General features: G+C 45.3%; 1 protein-coding gene across 9 annotated transcripts in view; it reads right to left on the bottom strand.

Annotated features, from left to right (window-relative positions):
* Window positions 1–23,852, bottom strand: part of FAM120B (family with sequence similarity 120 member B) — a 66,801-nt gene that overhangs the window by 18,676 nt on the left and 24,273 nt on the right. For all 9 annotated transcript variants that reach the window (XM_061130050.1, XM_061130056.1, XM_061130055.1 and 6 more), the window contains 3 exons: window positions 11,129–11,230; window positions 8,224–8,396; window positions 3,828–3,920 (listed from right to left, as the gene is read on the bottom strand). In XM_061130050.1, coding sequence (XP_060986033.1) covers window positions 3,828–3,920; window positions 8,224–8,396; window positions 11,129–11,230 — 368 coding nt within the window. The remainder of the gene's footprint in view (window positions 1–3,827; window positions 3,921–8,223; window positions 8,397–11,128; window positions 11,231–23,852) is intronic.

Here is a 23,852-nt window from a genome sequence, read left to right as displayed (position 1 = left end):
TGTGGTTGGGCACGACCGTCCCACACAAGCCCGAGGAGGCCTGAACTTCACCAGGCAGGCTCACAAGGAGCAGCGGCTGCTCCCAGCCCTCTGGACTGGACAGGGTCCCACAGCTTCTGAGGGCAGAAGCCACCCATCCACCGAGCTCCTCCCCTGGAGGTTTCCCATGTTGTACCTGTCCCTTCTCCTTATAGTTTTCATTCCCCAAAGAAAGCTTTTATTTGCTGAAGGACACTGTCTGGCACATGCCCACCTATGTGAGTCACACTCAGACCCTCAGACACTCTTTGTCTTCAACAGCGGGCACATGGGCTAGAAAATACTGCTGGCTTGAATCAAAGACTGGTATTCTCCTGGAGCCCAGCAGCTCCCTAACTTAGACTTTCAAACCTCCCATCCCTGTCCGGGGCCACCCCCTGCCAGGAAACGGGATGTGACATGGTGAGAAAGCGGCGTGCACAGCGGGAGGAGGCGGCCTGGAAGCCGCGGGGCCAGTGGCAGGTGTCTGAACTCCAGTCACACAGCCATGGCCTAGCACGCATCCTCAGGACAGGGAGAGCTGTGGGCCAACAGGCAGGTGTGTGAACACGCAGGAGACAGGCTCATCTGCGTGACACGTGATGAGTGTGTAGGGGAGGAAGACAGGAACCATCGGAGCAGAGCCCGTGTCTGTGCCAAGGACCTGGACATGATGTGGTGGGCCCAGGATAGCCATATAACTGTGAGCGGAGAGTAACTCACCCACGTCTGTCTGACACACAAGCCTCTGAGAACACAGTGGGGCAAACGTGTCAGCCAGGTCACTGCAGGAGGAGTGCCCACACATTGGGTACTTTAAAAATAGCTGTTGGGTTCAGATGTAAGTAAGTGACATGTGAAGGCTGTGTGGGGAAACCCTGTCTGATTCTGTCTCTGAGGGAAAAAGAAATCAGATCGAGGTTTGGCTTAGCAAAGAACCCAGCAGGAGAGCATCCAGAAATCTCTTCTTCCTCACAAGGCACCGGGGTAGGGCTGGGTGTGGTGAACAAGGCGCCTCCATGAAGGACAGGCGCTGCCATGAGAACGCTGAGGCCTGGGCGGGCAAGCGCCTGTTACGCGGCTCCTGCCCCCAGAGAGCAAAATAAAAACCAGCTCTCCTCTGAGCGGTCCGTTCCCATCCAAGGTCACTTTTATGCTTCACCTTTAACCCAGGTAAACGCAAACTGTGTTGAGATACACTTCTAGAATTTAAATGGATACTTGCGAGGAACAAGAGGAGAGGGTAAAATGAAGTAAGAGACACACTGGCAAGGGCTGCCTGTCATAAGACTGGGCTGGCTGCTGCACCCTGAAAGATCACTAAAATACCACAGTCCCAGCGGAAACAACTGCAAGTTTTCTGAACTCACCATATGCAGCAACAACATCTCCCCCCAGCCAAAGTCAGTGGCTGTCTCAGATGAGCTGGGTCTACCAGGACTGACAGGCCTCCCAACCGTAACTGTCTTATCTGCAGCCTGATGGTGCAGGACACTGAGGAGGCAGCTTCTGAACACACATGACTTCCAACTTAGTCCTGACCCACATCTGAGGTTCAGAATGGAGGACCCTGGATAATAAACAAGAAAAACAACTTCTACTGGAGTGTCTGCCAGCTTATAGAAAGAACCCAGGAACACAGGAAAGAAGAGAGCGTGCAGCTTGGCCTGAGTCGAATGTCTTCCTCATGAAAAACAACATGAAAGAGGAAACAACTCGGGAGCAGCAAAGCCCATGCATGTCCTGCAGCGTGAAGCCTGCCCTTCTAACCATCTCCTCAGCCCACCTCTGACTCAGTCACCTGAACACACAGCGTCCTAGGGCTTCAGAGCAGGACTCACCTTCTCCATCACCTCATCCCAGGCAGCTCTTCCAGCCTCACATGCCCCTGTCAGAAGGAAGGGTGACCTAGGGCCATGACCACCATGAGATCTACCATTAGGTTTACAAGTAGAGAGTTGCAGAAAGGATCCAGGATTCAAAGGATGGCAAAAGGCAAATCTTTACAAGAAACATAGTAAGATCAAACCTGAACCACTAACCATAATCCCACCCTTCTCCCCTCTCTGTAGTCACCTAAGACTTGGTCCCCATCAATAAACACATGGGGACAGGAGAAGGTAAAACCGTCAAGTTCTGACCTCTGAGTTTCAAAAGCCTCACCGCTGGGAGAACCTGAGATACCTCAGACCTGCCCCAGGTGTGAAGAGTCTGAGCAAAGGGCAGGGGCAGGAGCACACGGAGCTCCGAGCTCAGAACAGCAAGACCAGGAAGCCAGCGAGCTCTGCCTCCAGCCCTGGAGCTGAGAAGAGGCTCTGCACGTGGGCTTTGCTGCCCAGTTGGCCTGGGAGCGGGCATTCCACAGGGGCTGGGGCTGGGCAACAGGCTCCCCCAAGCACAGCGAGTAGGGGATGGAGTCTTGGGATGCCCAGCCGCCCAACCCAGGACACATACCACAACCTATGGGAGAGTGTTTGTAAAAGAAACAAGTGAGGATACCTCAAGCTAAAATGCTCCTGCAGATTAAAAGATACAAAAAAAAAAAAAAAAAAAAAGATACGAACTACTATGTACAAAAATAAATAGGCTACAAGGATATATTGTACAACACAGGGAATAAAGCCAATATTTTATAGTAACTATAAAAGCTATAAATGGAGTATAACCTTTAAAACTGTGAATCACTGTGGTGTATACCTGTAACTCATATAATATTGTACATCAACTATACCTCATAAAAATGGAAAGGAGAAAAGGAAAAAAAGGCTTCTGCACAGCAAAGGAAACCATCAACAAAATGAGAAGAAAATGCACTGAATGGGAGAAACTATTTGCAAAACATTGGTCCTTATCAAGGGGTAAGTACTCAAAACACATAAATAGCTCACACAACTCAATAACCAAAAAACCGAGCAATCTGATTTAAATAGAGCAGAAGACCTGAACAGACCTTGTTCCAAAGAAAACATACAGATGGCCAACAAGCAAATGAAAAGATGTTCAACGCTGCTAATCATCAGAGAAATGCAGATCAAAACCACAGTGAGCTATTACCTCAGATCTGTTAGAATCACCATCATCAAAACGACAAGAAATAACAAATGTTGGAGAGAATGTGGAGAAAAGGGAAGCCTTATGCACTGTAGGTGGGAATATAAATTGGTGAGGTCACCGTGGAAAACAGTATGGAGGCTCTTAAAAATGAAAATCAGAAATACTATATGATCCAGTAATTCCACTCCTGGGATTTATCTGCAAAAAATGAAAATACTACCTCAAGGAGATATGCATTCCCATGTTCACTGCAGCACTATTTACAATAGCCAAGACAAGGAGGAAAACCTAAGTGTCCATCAATGAGTGCAATATTAGCATGTGCATGTACACAGGTGTGTGCATGTGCACACATGTGCACGCACACACACACACGATAGAATATTACTCGGCCATAAAAAAATGAAACCTTGTTATTCGTGACTACATGAATAGAGGGCATGATGCTATGGGAAATAAGTCAGAGAAAGACAAATGACATGCTTTCACTTCTATGTGGAATTTGAAAACAAAACAAAAAACAAACAAAAAAAAACACAAACTCACAGATACAAAGAAGAGAGTGGTGGTTGCCAGAGGGAGGGGTAGGAGGTGGGCCAAATGGGTCAAGGGGATCAGAAGGCAAACTTTCCAGTTACAAAGTGAGTGAATCATGGAACCTTTCCTGTGAAACAACAACCAAATTTACAGAACGCTGGCAAGTATGCCACCCCTGTGGTCAGGCGGGCCGTCCCCAGGGTGTTGACAGTCAGTACCTGCAAGTCTGCAAGCTCCACGGTGGGCTTTCCTTGGAGGCACAGGGCCTGCGCAATGAAGGCATGCAAATCCTCCAGACAGAGAGTGTCCACCTGCATGGAGAGAGAGCCAGCATCAGCCCTGGGAGAACACAGGCACATACACATATGTGCATGCACGCTTGGCAGCAAAGTGCACACACATACCAGGGCTGCATGTGCACATGTACAAATGCACACACACACACACACACGTGCATACATGCTCAGAGCAGCAAAGCACACACACCAATGTGTGCACATGCACACACACACACATACACCCAGGGCAGATCACACAGAGGACAGTGCATGCACACGTACACACAAACACATACATGTGTGCACGCTCAGGGTAGCAATGTGCACACAGTACAGCATGTGCACACATACAAACACACACACATATCCATGCACACATACACATACATATATGCATGCTCAGGGCAGCAAAGTGCACACACACACAGGACAGCATGTGTGCACGCACACATACACACATGTGCATGCACATGCAAACAAACACACACATGCACATGTACAAACACACACACATGCATGTGCACCCATACCATGTGTGCATACTCAGGGCAACAAAGTGCAAATAGAGGGCAGTGCATGCACACGTACACACACACAAAGTACACACACACATGTGCATGCACGGTAATGGCAGCAAAATACACACATACACAGGACAGCACATGTACACACACACACATATATACACACACAGATACATGCACATGTGCTCATGCTCAAGGCAGTAAAGTGCACACATATACACACACAGTACAGCATGTACCCACGTGCACACAAACATGCACACTCGGGGTGGCAAAGCACACACACAGGCTCTGGACAGCACATGGGTGCACACACATACGTGTACACATGCTCAGAGCAGCAAAGCAAACACACCTCCCTGGGGCAGCAAGGCACACACACACTTTCACATGAGCAGCTGAACACACACACACACACACACACGATGGGGGAGGCAAAGCATACACATGCTCGGGGCAGCAAAGCACACACACAGGCACAGCAGAGTGTACTGAACATATGTGTGTACACACACACACACATCTGGGGCAGGAGAACACACACATGACCATACACACACACACACACATCCAGGACAGTAGAGCACACACACTCTCTCTCTCACACACACACACACACACACACACACACACACACACCCGGGACAGCAGAGCACACACACACATGCCTGGGGCAGCAGAGGACACACACTCTCATATACACACACTCACACCCAGGGCAAAAGAGACATCCCTGAAGGTAGGCGGGGTCTTTTCTCCCCCCACCTGCAGTCCCTGGTGTATAAATCTTCATGTCAACCACAGCCAGGCTGGGAAGCAGAACCTGGTGCTCATGAGCAAGGCAGAACGCTCCAGAACGCCTGTGGGAAGCCTGAGCTATGGTCAAATCTGAGCCGTGGAGCAACGCAGGTCGTGTTAACACAAATTTCCAGAGACGACAATTGTGGGGTTTGCAGACAGAAAGCACCCACAGCTAGCCTGAGCTAGGGTGATCAGAGCTGGGACAAACACCCACCCTTGCAAGCCAACTGTGTCTTTGGATCCCCATTTAAAAGAAACCAGGATTCCCCAAATATGCATCTCCTCCCATCCTTTGTGGAATCAAAAAGTCCAACCAAAGTGTGAGTGAGAAGCAAGGAGAGACAGAGACACAGAGAGACAGAGCCTAGGTGGGTGACACCGGGTCCCAGAAGCACCTCCACGCGCTCCTCACAGGGTCGGGGCTCAGCCACCAAATGCTGCACTGGTCCTGTCACCATCCATCTCCACCTTTATTCCAAAGTAGTTGTTGCCTTTGTATAAATGAAGCTATAATTATGTTGCAGAAAAAGCAAGAAATCTACAAATGCGCAGCACTCATGACCAAGAAAAAAGATCTCAACCTACAAAAGCAAGACCAAGCAGAGAATATTTTGTTTTAAACTCATAAGCCCTCACCTCTCTCTTAGACAGGTTTGTTGGCATATAGTTAGTTCTACTTCTTGCCATTAGCATCTTTTGCAGAAAGCTGATTTTAAAAAACCAGCCTACAAAAAAGAATCACTATTGGACTTCCCTGGTGATCCACTGGTTAAGACTCTGTGCTACCACTGCAGGGGACATGGGTTTGATCCCTGGTCAGAGAACTAAGATCCTGCATGCCAACAATGCAGCCAAAAAATAAAATAAAAAAAAACAACATTTCATCATACTTTTTCAGTTTATCGATTTCATACTCTGCCACCACCTTTGTAATTAGCAAATATACGCTTACTCCTTGGCAGGAAAGTTATGACCAACCTAGACAGCATATTAAAAGGCAGAGACATTACTTTGCCAACAAAGGTCCATCTAGTCAAAGCTATGGTTTTTCCAGTAGTCATGTATGGATGTGAGAATTGGACTATAGAGAAAGTTGAGTGTCGAAGGACTGATGCTTTGGAACTGTGGTGTTGGAGAAGACTCCTGAGAGTCCGTTGGACAGCAGGGAGATCCAACCAGTCCATCCTAAAGGAGATCAGTCCTGAGTGTTCATTGGAAGGACTGATGTTGAACCTGAAACTCCAATACTTTGGCCACCTGATGTGAAGAGCTGACTCATTTGGAAAGACCCTGATGCTGGGAATGATTGAAGGCAAGAGGAGAAGGGGGTGACAGAGGGTGAGATTGTTGGATGGCATCACCAACTCAATGGACATGAGTTTGGGTAAACTCCAGAAGTTGGTAATGGACAGGGAGGCCTGATGTGCTGCAGTCCATGGGGTCGCAAAGAGTTGGACACGACTGAACAACTGAACTGAACTGAACTGATAACAGAGGAGACAAGATTCTTAGTAATACCAATTTTTAAAAACGTCACATAGTGGAGATTATTGTGATAAAGTATTTGCTCTACCATAATTATAAAAAATATGCAAACTTTCTATGATGCAAAATTACCCTTCCAGAAAAGTTTCTCAAATAAGCCTCTAATAAAAAATGTTAACTTGGAGGTTGGACTCCAAGTGAAAAATGAGTTAACCAAGTTAAGACTCAAAAGTTAACAAATGAGGGTTTTGTTTCTTTGTATGCTTTGTACACTAAACAGTATGCATTAATCCTGTGTGGCACCTAATTTAAGCTTAACTATACAAAAGTATACTATTTTAGCCTTATTAATCTAAAGAGAGAATAGTTATCCTTATGAATAACAACACAGTACAGTACCTTTTAATCTAAGGGGTAACACTGATGCATTGACTTGTTTTCTATTTTAAAAGTTCCAATTTGAATGTATCCTTTAAAGTCAACCAACAATGAGTCTATCTCATGCTGACTCATACTAAAAAGATTTCATTTAAAAGGTATTCACTAGTAGTAAGAAGGTAAAAGTGGAAGTTTTCCTTCTGATACTTGTCTAGCCTCAGTTTTATATAAATATGTGAGATGTAAAGTGACTATTCTGTGATTTGGGATATTTTCCTGCTGGAAGTGGACTTTCATAGCCAACGGTCACTTGCACAGATGACAAGAAAGCAGAGCTGTGTCAAGTGACGACGAATGGGCTCAAGGACCTATCTCTCCCGCTGGAAAAAGAAATGCAAGATGTAGTCCTAAGAGTGCTAACACAAGGCTCTCCAAGGATCTATCCATATCCCTATATTCACACACAGTCCTGAGAAGAAAACCGCTTATTCTCCTAGAGGAGAAAACTCAGCTGCTGGTCATCGACCAGCTCCCAACTCCCAATATGTCCATCTTAGTCGCCTGCAGATTCATAAACAAGGGAAAGAAAGCATTAACTGATAATACATGCATGCACATTTAGTAAAAGTAGCAAAAGAAATGTATTTTTCATTTAAACATTAATTAATCCTGCTACCATTTACTGATTTATACTTTGCTGAGTCTGGTGCAAATAAAGGAAAAGTTCTACTCAAAACAAAAGTTCGTCCTGGTGCATGTGAAACCAGTGAGGAGACAGTAAAATTAAAACTCACTAAGGGTGGCTTAACTACACCATGTTTGTGGTAGCCACCATCCAAACAGGGACACAGGACAGTCCACGCTCTACAAAGCTGGGCAATCGTGAGAAAGTGCACCAGGGCCTGGACCTGTCAGACACCTCAAGCTTCTATCACAGGTAGGTGTAGAGCCCACTTCTACGCTGGCAGCCGACAGGGCTCCTCAAATGTACAGCCACACAGAACCCTCACTTTTTATGAAACAGACACTGGGCAGAGATGGGGCAGGGGACCAACCCTCACACCTCACCCCAGACCACCACATCCCCCAAAAGGTGAGGGCCAGGAGCAAGGGGTGACTGCAGCAGCAACAGCCAGGAGTGAGGTTACCTGCACAAACAGGTAGACCAGGAGGCAGCAGAGTGCTTGAAAGGGGCTCTCAACTGCCTGCAGTTCTTCTCGCGAGGATGAAAGGTCAAAGCAGGCCAGGAGTGTGTCCAAGCGCTGGGCCTGGATTCCTGGCTCTTGGCTCAGCCACAGTTGTCTCAAATTAGGCGTTCCCCCTAGTTTAAAAAAAAAAGTCCATCTACCATTATTCTTTGTACTAACAAGTTATAACACGCTTCTCAGAAACAAAGTAAAGAAATAAAGGGCACTGACCTCTTTCCTTGCTGACTTCCTTGGGCTTTTACACTTAAAGCAACTGGAAAGTAAACATTAACAGAACTTCCTGGTTTAAACAAGCAGAAATCCTAAAAGGTCAGCATATATGTATTTCATTGAAAACATTCCTCTTTCTTTAAACTGCTATACTGTGCGGGAAAGGGAGGGTTTTCTCCTGCTGTGCTCAGCTGTGCTGTCCGAGGGAGTGAGACATAGCTGTGATGGGGTGCTTGGCGAAAACACCACTGGTCTACTCAGGTAGTTGGCTCTCTTATTTTCCTGGACTAATGGTTTTCAAAGTACACTGTGCAAAAGAAACAGCTGCCAAAATTGTGTAAGATACATTTTCCTGGGTTTTATATGCAGAAATTATGAATGAATGATTTTCACATTTTGAAATAGTCAAAAACAGCAAAATGAAAACATTTCACAGTATGAGAAAACTGCATGACTCTGCCAGAAAGGATCAAGGGTGGCCCCCACACTTGACCCAGAGTCCCGTGGGCAGCTGAGATTTCGTCTATAGGTCCCAAATGCATTGTTCCTGAAACATAACAGCTTCAAAAGTCAAATTATATCACTTGGCAAAGGCTTCTGTGTGAATTCATGGACAGGAAAGTCTCAGAGCTTCTTAGAAATGAGCAAGCTCCAGAGTGCTGCCCAGAGAAACAGGGAAGGAGGTAATTTCTGTGAATGACAACTTGTTTCATTTTATAAAACAATCGTCTAAGAGGATCTGCAAGGTGCTGGTGAGTCACGTCTTTATACAGTGAAGAAATACTAAGCTTACTCTCAGATTCTTGAATGCTTTAAAAATCATTCCAGATGGACAAACTACCAGTTAGATGTGTGCAATCAGCTTTCCTAGGTTTATAAAATAAGGATATGCTTAAAATGACCAAAAAGAGGCTCTGCGAAGACAGAAAAAATCAACTACATGTTGCCTAAAGAATAATCTCCAGTTTTGGAGATAAAAAGCTATGTCAGACGCTTGCCTGCTGTGTGGTCCGAGACTTGCAGCACAAAACGCAGCATGTTAGGAAGGGAGGCAGCTGAGGATGACGCACAGATGCAGGGACCCTGTAAAGGGGCAGGTCGGGGGAAAGGAAGCTAAATTTCAAGGTACACCCTTCCAAAGGCCTGCGGAAGGCAAGGATCAAGCAGCAGGAGTCCACTGCTCTTAACATACACGTTGTCAGGGTGATGGAAAACCATGAGACAGGCACCTGGATGATCCAGCTTCCAAATGAGTCTAAAAACTACCCGCCATTTTTCCTCATGGACATAGAGATGATTTATATATAAAAATCCTATCATTTTCTATCGTTATTAACATAAGTGTGAACAGAGCCATTCATCTGAATCACCTGTAACACAAGTTCAAGACCCCACTTCCAAGGTCCTAGTGATGGCAGACGCGTGCCCGCCCTCTGCCAGTGGGTGGGGCTCCAGCTGCTTCTGGAAGCACAGGCCCCGTGTGCAGAGCTCAGCAGTGCCAGCAGCCCGTGTCACAAGCCTCAGAAGCAGCCTCTCCAACAACTGAGTGAACTTCAGAGTTTATTAAAACCTTATATCGAGTGGCCTCTAAAATTAACTCATGATATAATAATGAAAGGCCAAATATTCCCTTTCTACATTATTTCTGGAACAATCCTATAAAATGAAAATTACATATATATATAAACACTTTTGGGAAATGATTTTGGGTATTCTTTAAAAGTACTTCTTGCAGTAAAATGTGTCAATTCATCTTAAATTGTTTTTGTGTTAAGTACCTTTAGGTTTGAAATACTAAAATACTAATATTTAGGTTTAAGTATATCGCTTACCAACTGAGCGAATAAGGAAATACTCCCTCAACTTCTTTCCTTGTACAATTCCACTTATAAGAAACATGTTTCACAACGTTTCTTATTTGGTAAATTATAGGCTTGAGTGACAGAACACAATAGTGACTTGAGAGAATTTGAAGCATATAAAAATGGAATATAAATATTTTGGAGAAGTGTTTTGTGAAACAATAAGAAAGGCCACTAAAATAAACCCTAAACTGTCCTCTCTTCAAGTGTCTGTGTGCAGAACACTGTCTCCTACAGTCAAACATGCTTGCCTTCTTCAGATACTAAGAACTCACAGGAAGAATTTACTTCAACTAATTTTTAGGAGAACTCTGTTTTCTCCCCTCCCACTATGTGTTTTAAGATATGGCCCTTGAAAAAAACTTATTTTTACAGTTAAACACTTTCCTTCACCTCCTCTTCCCAGTTCATCAAGCCCACTTTCAATCATGGAAGCAAGACAAGAATCGACCCAAGCAGAGCAGCAAGAATCCAACTGTGTTAATTTGCAGCTGCTTACTCAGGGATCCAGGTTTCCTTCTCCCCCTGGCAAGACCTTGGGCAGTAGGCAGGGGAGTGAGGCAGGGTGATTCAGCAGACTGGGCCTGGGGAGGTCTGTATAATGCCCTTTCCTCTGTTGTATTAGAACTTCATTAGGTACTAATGGTACTTCTTGGACCCATGGTAGAAATGAAAATCAGTGTGTGTGCAGTTCTGGAAAAGTATGTTTCCACAGAGATCATTATTGCATCATGTGGTGAACAACTCTGACATTTAATCAAGGCAGTCTGTACCTGGAATGTTCATCTGCAGAGGCCTGACGAGGTCCGGCTGCCTCAGTGGGTTCCCGGAGTACACAAACCACTCCTTGACAGTGGGGCCGGTGCTGAAACCACCTGAGTGAAGACAGCTGCATCAGTGGACGTGCATACCAATCCATCACCGACACTGCACGAGAGCCCCTTGGCCGGACCGATTCCATGCTGGAGAGCCCAGTGAGTTCTCACATCAAAGGTCACCGAGGGGCCTCGGGCATCCAGCAGTGGGTCTCCTACCCTCTGATCGGATGGTCATCCATCCATTCCTACCAGAACGATGACCTTGGGTGGGGGGTGGCAGGACAACCTGGGTAGGTGGTCACTGAGGGCAGAGGTGACCACCGAGACGGCTCCTGTAGAATCCTGCTTTCCTTCCCCACCACCCTCATGCCGTTCCAGAGAACATTTAAGGAGCAGGAATATGACAGTCCTTTCTGCTTTTAAATTCACTACTTTACACAACTATTAAGACTAGTGTTAAGTCAGACAAATCAGAAAGCTGGTAGGAATAGTCTAGAATAAAGGCACTTCTGTCTGTTGCTAGATTACTAACTGCTATGGAAGTTCAGGTGGCCCAGTCAGCTGCAGTGCTCCACTCAGCCGCACAATCACCGTGCCCTTCCTCACCTCTGCGTTTGGCCACGCTCTGCTCTGCTCCCGCTCCCCTCTACCACTCCCCCAGCCCGCCGCAGACGCCCACCTCCTGTGCCCACACTTGGCGAGCCCCCTTCCCTCCCTCTCAGCTGAGCCTCCCATGCTCCCCAAACACTGCAGCTCACTCAGCCAGCACTCTGGCTAGAGTCCCAAAAAACTGAGCTCCCTAGAGCAAAAACCATTCTCCGTAAAACACAAGGCCCAGAGCAAATGCTCATTAACTGCAGGTTTAGGAGCAAGTTCATCTTAGCCTAAATTTCATACACACAGAAAAAATTTAAAAAAAGAAAGAAGATCTGAGTATTCTTAATGTTGTTAAAAATAAAACAACCCAATTTCTATGTAATCCTCTTGGCCAAGGTTTTCATTGCATTAAAAAATAGCCAACTGAGTGAATGCTGCCCTGCTCATGCCAAGAGACAAACGTTACTAGGTTCTGTACTCCTACTCAACCACTGCTATTAAGGGACCTAGCCTGCCAAGTGACTCCTTGGGAATCACTAAAACATTCACAAAACCACATCTGACATTGCGTGGAAGTGACCACCTTTAGTCTTTATCTAAGACTGTTCACAGCACAGAGGTTCAGAGGCCATGTCTCAGAGTTTTAACTCTAAGTGACACACAAAGACAGAGAGGCTCAGGTGGGCACCTGAGCCTAAACACATCCGACAGGCCTCCTCGCTCTCCGCTGTCAGGGCCGAGGGAAGCAGTCTTTGGACCAATATTCCAAGAGGCACACAGCATCATCTCAGTTCAATTCAGTCGCTCAGTCATGTCTGACTCCTTGCGACCCCATGGACTACAGCACCCCAGGCCTCCCTGTCCATCTCCAATTCCCGAAGCTCGCTCAAACTCATGTCCATTGAGTCCGTGATGCCATCCAATCATCTCATCCTCTGTCGTCCCCTTCTCCTCCTGCCCTCAATCCTTCCCAGCATCAGGGTCTTTTCCAATGAGTCAGTTCTTCACATCAGGTGGTGAGAGTATTAGAGCTTCAGCTTCAGCATCAGTACTCCCAATGAATATTCAGGACTGATTTCCTTTAGGATTAACTGGTTTGATCTCCTTGCAGTCCAAGGAACCCTCAAGAGTCTTTTCCAACACCACAGTTCTAAAGCATCAATTCTTCAGCGCTCAGCTTCCTGTATGGTCCAACTCTCACATCAATACATGACTACTACAAAACCCATAGTTTTGACTAGACAGATCTTTGTCAGCTAAGTAATGTCTCTGCTTTTTATTATGCTGTCTAGGTTGGTCATAGCTTTTCTTCCAATAAAAAACTGTTTTTCATTTCATGGCTGCAGTCAGCATCTGCAGTGATTTTGGAGCAAAAGAAAATAAAGTCTGTCACTGTTTCCATTGTTCCCCCATCTATTTGCCAGGAAGTGATGGGACTGGATGCCATGATTTTCGTTTTTTGAATGCTGAGTTTTAAGCCAGCTTTTTCACTCCCCTCTTTCACTTTCATCAAGAAGCTCTTTAGTTCCTCTTCACTTTCTGTGACAAGGGTGGTGTCATATGTACATCTGAGGTTATTGATATTTCTTCCAGCAATCTGATTCCAGCTTGTGCTTCATCCAGTCCAGCATTTCTCATGATGTATTCTGCATATAAGTTAAATAAGCAAGGTGACAATATAAAACCATGACGTACTCCTTTCCCAATTTTGAATCAGCCCTTTGTTCCATGCCCAGTTCTAACAGTTGCTTCTTGACCTGCATACAGACTTCTCAGGAGGCAGGTAAGATGGTATGGTATTCCCGTCTCTCTAAGAATTTTGCACAGGTTGTTGTGATCCAAACAGCTAAAGGTTTTAGCATAGTCAATGAAGAAGAGGTAGATGTTTTTCTGGAATTCTCTTGCTTTTTCTACGATCCAATGGATGCTGGCAATTTGATCTCTGGTTCCTCTGCCACTTCTAAATCCAGCTTGAACATCTGGAAGTTCTCGGTTAACATAATATTGAAGCCTCACTTGGAGAATTTTGAGCATTACTATGCTAGCATGTGAGATGAGTGCAATTGTGCGGTAGTTTGAGCATTCTTTGGCATTGCCTTTCTTTGGGACTGGAATGAAAACTGACCTTTTCCAGTCCTGTGGCCACTGCTGAGTTTTCCAAATTTGCTGGCATACTGAGTGCAGCCCTTTCACAGAATCATCTTTTAGGACTTGAAATGGCTCAGTTGGAATTCCATCACCTCCACTACCTTTGTTTGTAGTGATGTTTCCTAAGGCCCACTTGACTTCACACTCCAGGATGTGTGGCTCGAGGTGAGTGATCACACCATCATGGTTATCCGGGTGATTAAGATCTGTTTTTGTATAGTTCTGTGTATTCTTGCCACCTCTTCTTAATATCTTCTGCTTCTGTTAGGTCCATACCATTTCTGTCCTTTATTGTGCCCATCTTTGCATGAAATGTTCCCTTGGTATCTCTAATTTTCTTGACGAGATCTCTAGTCTTTCCCATTCTATTGTTTTTCTCTATTTCTTTGCATTGACCACTTAGGAAGGCTTTCTTATCTCTCCTTGCTATTCTTTGGAACTCAGCATTCAGATGGATTTATCTTTCCCATTTCTCCTTTGCCTTTCACTTCTCTTCTTTTCTTAGCTATCTGTAAGGCCTCCACATACAACCATTTTGCCTTTTTGCATTTTTTCTTCTTGGGGATGGTTTTGATCACCATCTCCTGTACAATGTTACAAACCTCTGTCTATAGTTCTTCAGACACTCTATCAGACCTAATACCTTGAATCTATTTGCTACTTCCTCTGTATAATCATAAGGGATTTGATTTAGGTCATACTTGAAATGGTCTAGTGGTTTTCCCTACTTTCTTCAACTTAAGCCTGAATTTTGCAATAAGGAGCTCATGCTCTGAGCCACAGTCAGCTCCTGGTCTTGTTTTTGCTGACTGTACAGAGCGTCTCCATCTTCGTCTGCAAAGAACATAAACAATCAGATTTCAGTGTTGACAGTCTTGTTATGTCCACGTGTAGAGTTGTATCTTGTGTTGTTGGAAGAGGGTGTTTGCTCTGACCAGTGCGTTCTCTTGGCAAAACTCTGTTAGCCTTTGCCCTGCTTCATTTTGTACCCCAAGGCCAAACTTGCCCATTACTCCAGGTATCTCTTGACTCCCTACTTTTGCATTCCAGTCCCCTATGATGAAAAGGACATCTTTTTTTGGTGTTAGTTCTAGAGGTCTTGTAGGTCTTCACAGAACCATTCAACTTCAGCTTCTTTGACATTAGTGATTGGGGCATAGACTTGGATTACTGTGATATTGAATGATGCGCCTTGGAAACGAACAGAGATCATTCTGTCATTTTTGAGACTGCCCCTAAGCACGGAGTTTTGGACTCTTGTTGACTATGAGGGCTACTCCATTTCTTCTAAGGGATTCTTGCCCACAGTAGTAGATATAATGGTCATCTGAATGAAATTCACCCATTCCGGTCCATTTTAGTTCACCGATTCCTAAAATGTTGATGTTCACTCTGGCCATCTCCTGTTTGACCACTTCCAATTTACCTTGATTCACAGACCTAACATTCTAGGTTCCTATGAAGTATTGTTCTCTACAACTTTGGAGTTGGTACTTCTATCACCAGTCACATCCACAACTGGGCATTGTTTTTGCTCTGGCTCAGCCTCTTCATTCTTTCTGGATTTATTTCTCCACTCTTCTCCAGTTGCATATCGGGCACCTACTGATCAGTGGAGTTCATCTTTCAGTGTCAAATCTTTTTGCCTTTTCATGGGGTTCTCAAGGCAAGAATACTGAAGTGGTTTGCCATTCCCTTCTCTGGTGGACTACGTTTACTGAGAACTCTCCACCATGACCCATCCATCTTGGGTGGCCCTACATGGCATGGCTCATAGTTCCACTGAGTTAGGCAAGGCACCTTAGCATTATCTGCCCAGCTACAATCCAGGAGGACGGCACTGCCCATGGAGGTGAGTCCAACAGGAGCGGCAGGCCTAGCAGAGAAAATAGGCTCAAGACCAGCACCAACACCAGGAGCTCTTCTCTCAAAATTTAGACCAGCACATAAACCCGATCCCCTCTTTCCTCACCATGCAGACCAGCACTGACACCAAACTCCCTCTTTTCTCTATAACTTGGACAACAGAGGGTTTATTTTCTTGGGCTCCAAAATCACTGCAGATGGTGACTGCAGTCATGAAATTAAAAGACATTTGCTTCTTGGAAGGAAAGTTATGACCAACCTAGACAGCATATTAAAAAGCAGAGACATTACTTTGCCAACAAAGGTCTGTCTAGTCAAAGCTATGGTTTTTCCAGTGGTCATGCATGGGTGTGAGAGTTGGACCATAAAGGAAGTTGAGTATGGAAGAATTGATGCTTTTGAACTGTGGTGTTGAAAAAGACTCTTGAGAGTCCCTTGGACTGCAAGGAGATCCAACCAGTCCATCCTAAAGGAGATCAGTCCTGAATATTCATTGGAAGGACTGATGCTGAAGGTGAAACCCCAATACTCTGGCCACCTGATGAGAAGAACTGACTCATTAGAAAAGATCTTTTTTTTTTTTTTTTATTATTTTACTTTACAGTATTGTATTGGCTTTGCCATACATTGACTAGAAAAGATCTTGATGCTGGGAAAGATTGAAGGCAGGAGGAGAAGGGGATGACAGAGGATGAGATGGTTGGATGGCATCACCGACTTGATGGACATGAGTTTGAGAAAGCTCCAGGAGCTGGTGATGGCCAAGGAGGCCTGGCATGCTACAGTCTATGGGGTCGCAAAGAGTCAAATACAACTGAGTGACTGAACTGAACTGGGGGTTAAGTGCATATTAATTCCAAAGTATTTCTTAATTAACAAACTAAGAAAAGCTTTTGCTTTTTAAAATGATTAACTGAACACCTGATGAGTTTAACTGACCAGAACACGAGTGAACTTTGCTGCATAAACTGTAGCACTTACAGCTATTTACTTACAGAGCCTTGAATAGGAAACTCTTATCTTTCAAATAAAATTAGCTAGCCAGAAGATGAAAGTTCAATTGGAGCTGCTAATCTTAATTTTCATTCCCTAAACAAAATTTTGTCAGAAACTGTGGGGAAGGATACAGGAAAAGAGACACAAATGAGCATCTTCTCTGAAGTGGAGGCCAGGTGTCTGCAGGCTCTTCTGCGTCCTGCCACTACCCTGGTGAGCAGGCAGGTGACAGGGACCCTCAGGATGCCTGTTTCCTCCTTCTGCCAGAAGAGGGTAAAGGGCAGCACACAGTGGCCAGAAAAGCCTATCAACATGCAAAGAATAAGTCTTTAGTCTGAATGAGGTCTCTGTCCAAACCAAGACATTCATTTGGAAGCATTTTCTCTGTTAATTCAGATTATCCCTACCATAGACACAGTACAGCTCCCTGCTGCTTCCAAAAGCCACGACTAGATGCAAAGTATTACCTGAAATCGTCTTAAAATAAATGCATTTTGCTGGAAAATTAGCCCATTCTCTGGTTGCTGTTGTTCAGTCACTAAGTCAAGTCTGACTCTTGCAACCCCTTGGACTGCAACACACCAAGCGCCCACCAGGAGTTTGCTCAAGCTCATTTCCACTGAGTCGGTGATGCCATCTATCCATCTCATCCTCTGCTGCCACCTTCTCCTTCTGCCTTCAAACTTTCCCAGCATCAGGGTTCAATGAGTCGGCTCTTCAGATCAAGTGGCCAAAGTATTGGAGCTTCAGCTTTTGCATCAGTCTTTCCAGTGAATATTCAAAGTTGATTTCCTTTAGGATCGACTGGTTTGACCTTGCAGTCCAAGGGACTCTCAAGAGTCTTCTTTGGCACCACAATTCAAAAGCATCAATTCTTTGGCACTCATCCTTCTTTATGGTCCAACCCTCACATCTGTACATGACTGCTGGAGAAACCACAGCTTTGACTCTATGGACCTTTGCTGGCAAAGTGATGTCTCTGCTTTTTAATATGGTGTCTAGGTTAGTCATACCTTTCTTTCCAAGGAGCAAGTGTCTTTTAATTTCATGGCTACAGTCATTTTTTGGGGGAGCCCCAAAAAAGAAAATCTGTCACTGCTTCCACTTATTCCCCTTCTATTTGCCATGAAGGGATGGGACCAGATGCCATGATCTTAGTTTTCTGAATGTAGAGTTTCAAGCTAGCTTTTTCACTCTCCTTTTTCACCCTCATCAAGAGGCTCTTTAGTTCCTCTTTGTTTTCTGCCATTAGAGTGGTATTATCTACATATCTGAGGTTGTTGCTATTTCTTCCAGCAATCTTGATTCCAGCTTATGATTCATCTAGCCCGGTATTTAGCATGAAGTATTCTGCAGAGAAGTTAGGGTGATAGTATACAACCTTGTCACTTTGTACTCCTTTCCCCATTTTGACCTGTCAGTTGTTCCATGTCCAGTTCTAACTGTGGCTTCTTGACCTGCATACAGGTTTCTCAGGAGGCAGGTCAGGTGGTCTGGCATTCCCTTCTCTTTAATGACGGATTTTCCAGTTTGTAGTGATCTACACAGTCAAAGGCTTTAGTGTAGTCAATGAAGCAGTTGATGTTTTTCAGTCACTCAGTCGTTTCTGAATTTTGTGACCTCATGGACTACAGCATGCCAGGCTTCCCTGTCCTTCACTATCTCCCGGAGTCCACGGGAGAAGGGAATGGCAAACGACTTCAGCATTCTTGCCTTGAGGATCCTATGAAGAGTATGAACAGACGAGGCAGAAGTAGATGTTTTTCCAGTCCTCCCTTGCTTTCTCCATGACCCAACAAATATTAGCAATTTGATCTCTGGTTCCTCTGCCTTTTCTAAATCCAGCTTATACATCTGGAAGTTCTCGGTTCATGTACTGCGAAAGCCTAACTTGAAGGATTTTGAGCATGATACTTGCTAGTATGTGAAATGACTCCAACTGTACAGTAGCTGGAACATTCCTTGGCAATGCCCTTCTTTGGAAATGAAATGAAAATTGACCCTTTCCAGTCCTGTAGCCACTGCTGAGTTTTCTCTGAGGTACCACATATTTTCAGAGGTTTAATCTGGCATGTATTTTGAAATAGCAGAAATGTTTGCAATAATCTAGTTTGTCTGAATTCAAATAAAATCATCTTCTTAGATGCCTACATACGAAGAAAAAGAGAAGAGGGGATTGAGTTTGATAATTCCTAAAAGGAAAACTTGATTTTCTCATTTGAACTTTTGATTTGCTGGTTTCCGAGTTCAAGGAGCAAAGTAAAACTCAAGTGAAAGTTCTTTGTTAGTTTTACTCTCTATTCACACTATAACATTTTATATGAAAAACAAAAAAAATAACAATCAAAGTTGTTCTTCTGCTATTTCCACATTATACCATTTATAAAAGCTTCTGTGTATAACCAAGAAATGTTACCCTGGGAGCAAAAATGTGGGTCTGTCTACATGTCCAACCTTTCTCCCATTAAAAACTCCTGATTATTCCAACACACAAAGCCTCAAAAGTGCCCACTCCTCTCACACGATCTGGCAGGTCTGTGAGCACTGGGAAGGGAAGAGAATGAGCAGAAGCAATGTCAACTATAACCTCTCAATCACGGGGATTTTCAAGTTTGATAACAACTCTCCAGGCTTTAAAAAGTATATATTTAAAAAATAATAATAATAAAAAAAATAAAAAGTATATATTTGTCTTTATGATCCTACATTTTTTATATTGCTGGATTAATATATAATTATGTGTGGCATTAGTGCTTAAAAAATAGAAAATTCCCCCAAACTTTCTTTTTTGTATATATATTTGGGAAAAAAGGATTACTTTTTAGGTCAACCTCTCGGACTCGGAGGAGCTAATGCCCTGCAGGCGCTTTGCAAAGGTGCCCGTCACAAGTCTTATCAGCCTCCTGCAATTCCCATTGGATTCCTGGAATGTCTGCATGGTGAAAATGAGGGGAAAGTGACAAGGAAAAAGGACAGTTAATATTAACTGTTAAAGGGGGCCACAGGCGTGGGCTATTCTGAGCTGTGAACCAGTGAGATGGGAGGGGGAAAAGAGACAGAGTCTGCCTTCTTGCACCTTTTTGAGTTTCTTTTATTTCTTAAAATGCATCAAGCTTCCTGATGATTTTATCTAATCTTATCACTAGGGAGACTAAAAAACAGACAGTGTTAAAATCAGTGGTAAGAACAGGCATGAAGCCAAGGACGGGCTGAGGATTGAGTGACTTTAGGGTTTCTCCCCTGTTTTGGCCATGATGCCACTGAGCTGTCTAAACACCATATGCTCCACTATATAAATACGGGGAGGAGCGCAGTGACCAAGCACTCCCTGAAGAGGCACCCTCCAACATTCCAGATGAACTAGAGCATCCAACAGATCTGTTATCCAAATCCTGCCCCTAATTAGGGACTTTGAGGGATGAAGTCATCAATTTGGTGCCATACTTTGGCTCAGACCTCCACTGTCCACAGCTGCACACCTGCAGGAGCTCTGGTGCGGAGAGTCAGGGACTGCGGAGCTAAAGGCACCTTTGATTCTAGACCTCACTCCAAACAAGTAGCTCCCTGCCTGCCCGTCAGACAGGGTTTAGAGACAGCTGCTCATGTAGCAGCGTTTGAGGGACCATCACTCTCCCTCGGTGTCTGAAATTCAACCATCAGAGTAACCCTTTTCCAAGGAATGCCTTGCTAAATGCAAGCACTTCTGAAGAGGCAGTATTTTAAACACACACATATCGGTCACTAACTCACGCTGAGACATCTGCCAGGTGCAGCAGGACGCCCCTGACCAGGCCCTGCTCAGCCCGGTGGGGAAGTGGCCACAGACGACGCGCACAGGCAAGTACAAACAGTAATGCGCTGAAGAATGAAGAGTGCATGGTGCCCATAGAGAGGAAATTACTTCTTTCCAGGGAGGGAGAGGAGACACTGGGTCAGTGGCCCTCTGGGGCACCTCCTTCCTCCCCCGCTTCCCCACCCAACCACCCCTCTCCCACATGCAAGATGGTCCCTGTGAGTGACAGGAAATAACTTTTGATGAGGGAAGAAGGGAGGAATCCAGGGGAGTTAGTGTTTAAGGGCCTGAGGAATAAAGAGAACTGATCAGAAGGATGGCTTGAGTTGGAAAATACATTTTGTATCTGCCAACATGGATTTGATTCTTAAAGCAATGCAAGTGAAAGAAAGCACATGGGCAGAAAGGGAGCAAACCCAGCTCTGCCAGCCTCCCACCAGCGAGGTTCAAGGCTTCCAGCAGGAATTCCACTTCACTGGAGAAGTGTCAGGAAGACGAGTGAGGTCTCAAAGGAGAGAGAAATGAGACAGGAAGGAGAGAGGGAAACCTCTCAAAGAGCTGAGAATGAAGTGGTGAAATGTTCCCCAAATGCAGGAAAATCAAACCAGGAAGTAAGGATGAAGAAACAAAACATCAGCCCAGGAGGTCCAGCATCATCTCTGAGCAGCTCCAACAACGGACAATAGACATATGGATGGGAGAAAAATGTACCAACATGCAGGACAGAACTCTCCAAGGGCAAAGAAAAGCCACAAAAAAGGTACAAGCACCACACCAGCACTCACCTCCACCGGCACCTACAACAGGAGAGGAGGGTGGGTGTGGCTGAGACAGGGACTGCGGAGAAGCCCTGGCACCCTCAAGTGGACAGTTCTACCCCCAGGGCGCCATGCAGAGGGCAGCCAAGGCTGTGAGAGCCCAGCAGAGCAAGAGAGGGAAGCAGAGCAAGAGAGGAGAGAGGAGCGGAGTGGGGAGGAGAGCGGAGCGGGGAGCAGAGCAGGGCAAAGCAGGGCTCGGAGAGGACAGGCTGTCCCAGTGGCAGGGCTGCACACAGAACCAGAGCCCGCGCCATGCAGAGGAGCACCCTGAGGCCCTGAGGGACGGAGCGCGGCAGGTCCAGGGCAAGGCTGAACGAGGCCAGGCAGACGGCCATTGGCTGTGCGACCCTGAGGCCACACGTGCAGGGGCTGGGCTGCGTCAGCCGTCAGCACTCGGTGACAGCCCAGGAAGCCCCAGCCTCAGGAACAGGGCCCCTCTATCTCCTGAGGTTCCCCAGACCACCTAAGCAGACTTCAGGCAAACCCTGCAAGGATCAGGTAAATGACCCCTAGAGGACAAAAGGCAAGACCCTTCACAGATCCAAAACCTTTTCAAAAGAGTAAAATACTGGACACGAGAATAAGCAGAAACACGTGGACCCACCAGAAGGAGAAAAGACAAGAAACAGGCCCAGCAATGACAGGATGATGGGATTAGTAGACAGGGACTTGAAAACAGGTACTGCAAACAAGTTTAAGGATTTAAAGGAAAACATGAAGACAGGGAAGAAAGAAATGGAAGACTTTTTTACATGCTAAAAACACAATATCTGAAATGACCATTTCACTGGATAGGCTAGTAGCAGACTAGACACTGCAGAAGAAAGGCTCTGTAAATGTGAAATCAGAGCAACAAGAGGGATCCAAATTGAAGCACAGAGAGAAGAGGCTTAAAAATGAGCTTTGGTGCCTGAGGGGCACTGTGAGGTGTGAACCAGGTATGTGATAGGGGCCTAGAGCAACAGAGAGACACAGAAAAGTGTTCAATGAAATGGTGCTCTCTCAAAGTCAACAGGGAATAGAAACTCACAGACCCAAGCAGCTCAACAGCTGCAAGCAGAATAAACATGGAGGAAATGACTCCAAAGTTCAGCTTAAATAGGGGCTGAAAACCAGCAATCAGCAAAAAACCCTAAGGACAGCCAGAGAAACACACACTCACAACCTGTGGACCCAACAGTCAGAAGGACCACGGTCATCTCAGGAGAAACACAAGCTAGAGACAACAGAATGACACCCTCAAAGTACTGGACAAAAGCATCTAAAATTCTGCCGCCAGCAGAATTACATTTCTACAATAAAGAGCACCAGAAACGGCACACACAGCAATCAACTCACCGATTAACTCCTTTCCAAAACAACCAAAAGCACAGCTCACAGGCCAAATCTGGCTGGCTTGCTTTTATCCAGTCTGAAAGCTAATAATACTTTTCATATTGCTTTAAATGATTAGAAAATTAATGAAAGAAGAATATTCTGACACAGACCAATGACATACAATTCAAACTTTGGGACATGGGAAAACTAGACAGAGCTTCAGTGGCACAACCATGCCCTTCTGGATCTGCGTCCCAGGGCACCGCCTCAGCAGAGCTCATTAGCTGTTACTGACTGTGGGGCCCTCAAAGCCTAAAATATTTATCATCTGGTCCTTCACAAAAATTTTTGCCAACAGCTTAAAGTAAAAACAAGAATCACATATTTATGCTTAAAACATATGCATGAATCTCAAAGGTTACCTACTATGTTCCCATTTATGTGACACTCTCAAAATGACCGAGGGGTTGCGCTGGAGGACGGACCAGTGTTCAGCCAGGGGACAGGGACAGAAGGGGGGCACCAAGAGGCAGCAGAGGGAGAGCCCCTGCGGCCACGGAACATGCCTGGATCTGGGATGGGTAGTACATCCACATCTGTACATGGGTATCCGTACATCCACGCCTGGATCTGGGATGGGTAATACATCCATATCTGTACATGGATATCTGTATATACACACCTGTATCTGGTACGGGTAATACATCCATATCTGTACGTGGGTATCCGTACATCCACGCCTGGATCTGGGATGGGTAATACATCCACATCTGTACATGGGTATCCGTACATCCACGCCTGTATCTTGTATGGATAATACATCCGTATCTGTACATGGATATCTGTACATCCACACCTGTATCTGGTACGGGTAATACATCCATATCTGTACGTGGGTATCCGTACATCCATGCCTGGATCTGGGATGGATAATACATCCACATCTGTACATGGGTATCCGTACATCCACGCCTGGATCTGGGATGGATAATACATCCATATCTGTACGTGGGTATCCGTACATCCACGCCTGGATCTGGGATGGGTAATACATCCGTATCTGTACATGGACATCTGTACATCCACACCTGTATCTTGTATGAATAATACATCCATATCTATACATGGGTATCTGTACATCCAC

The sequence above is a fragment of the Dama dama genome, chromosome 26, assembly GCF_033118175.1.
Source record: "Dama dama isolate Ldn47 chromosome 26, ASM3311817v1, whole genome shotgun sequence".
NCBI classification, from domain to species: domain Eukaryota; kingdom Metazoa; phylum Chordata; class Mammalia; order Artiodactyla; family Cervidae; genus Dama; species Dama dama.
Note: the sequence above shows the minus strand (reverse complement) of the source record. Positions and strands in the feature narration are given on the sequence as shown.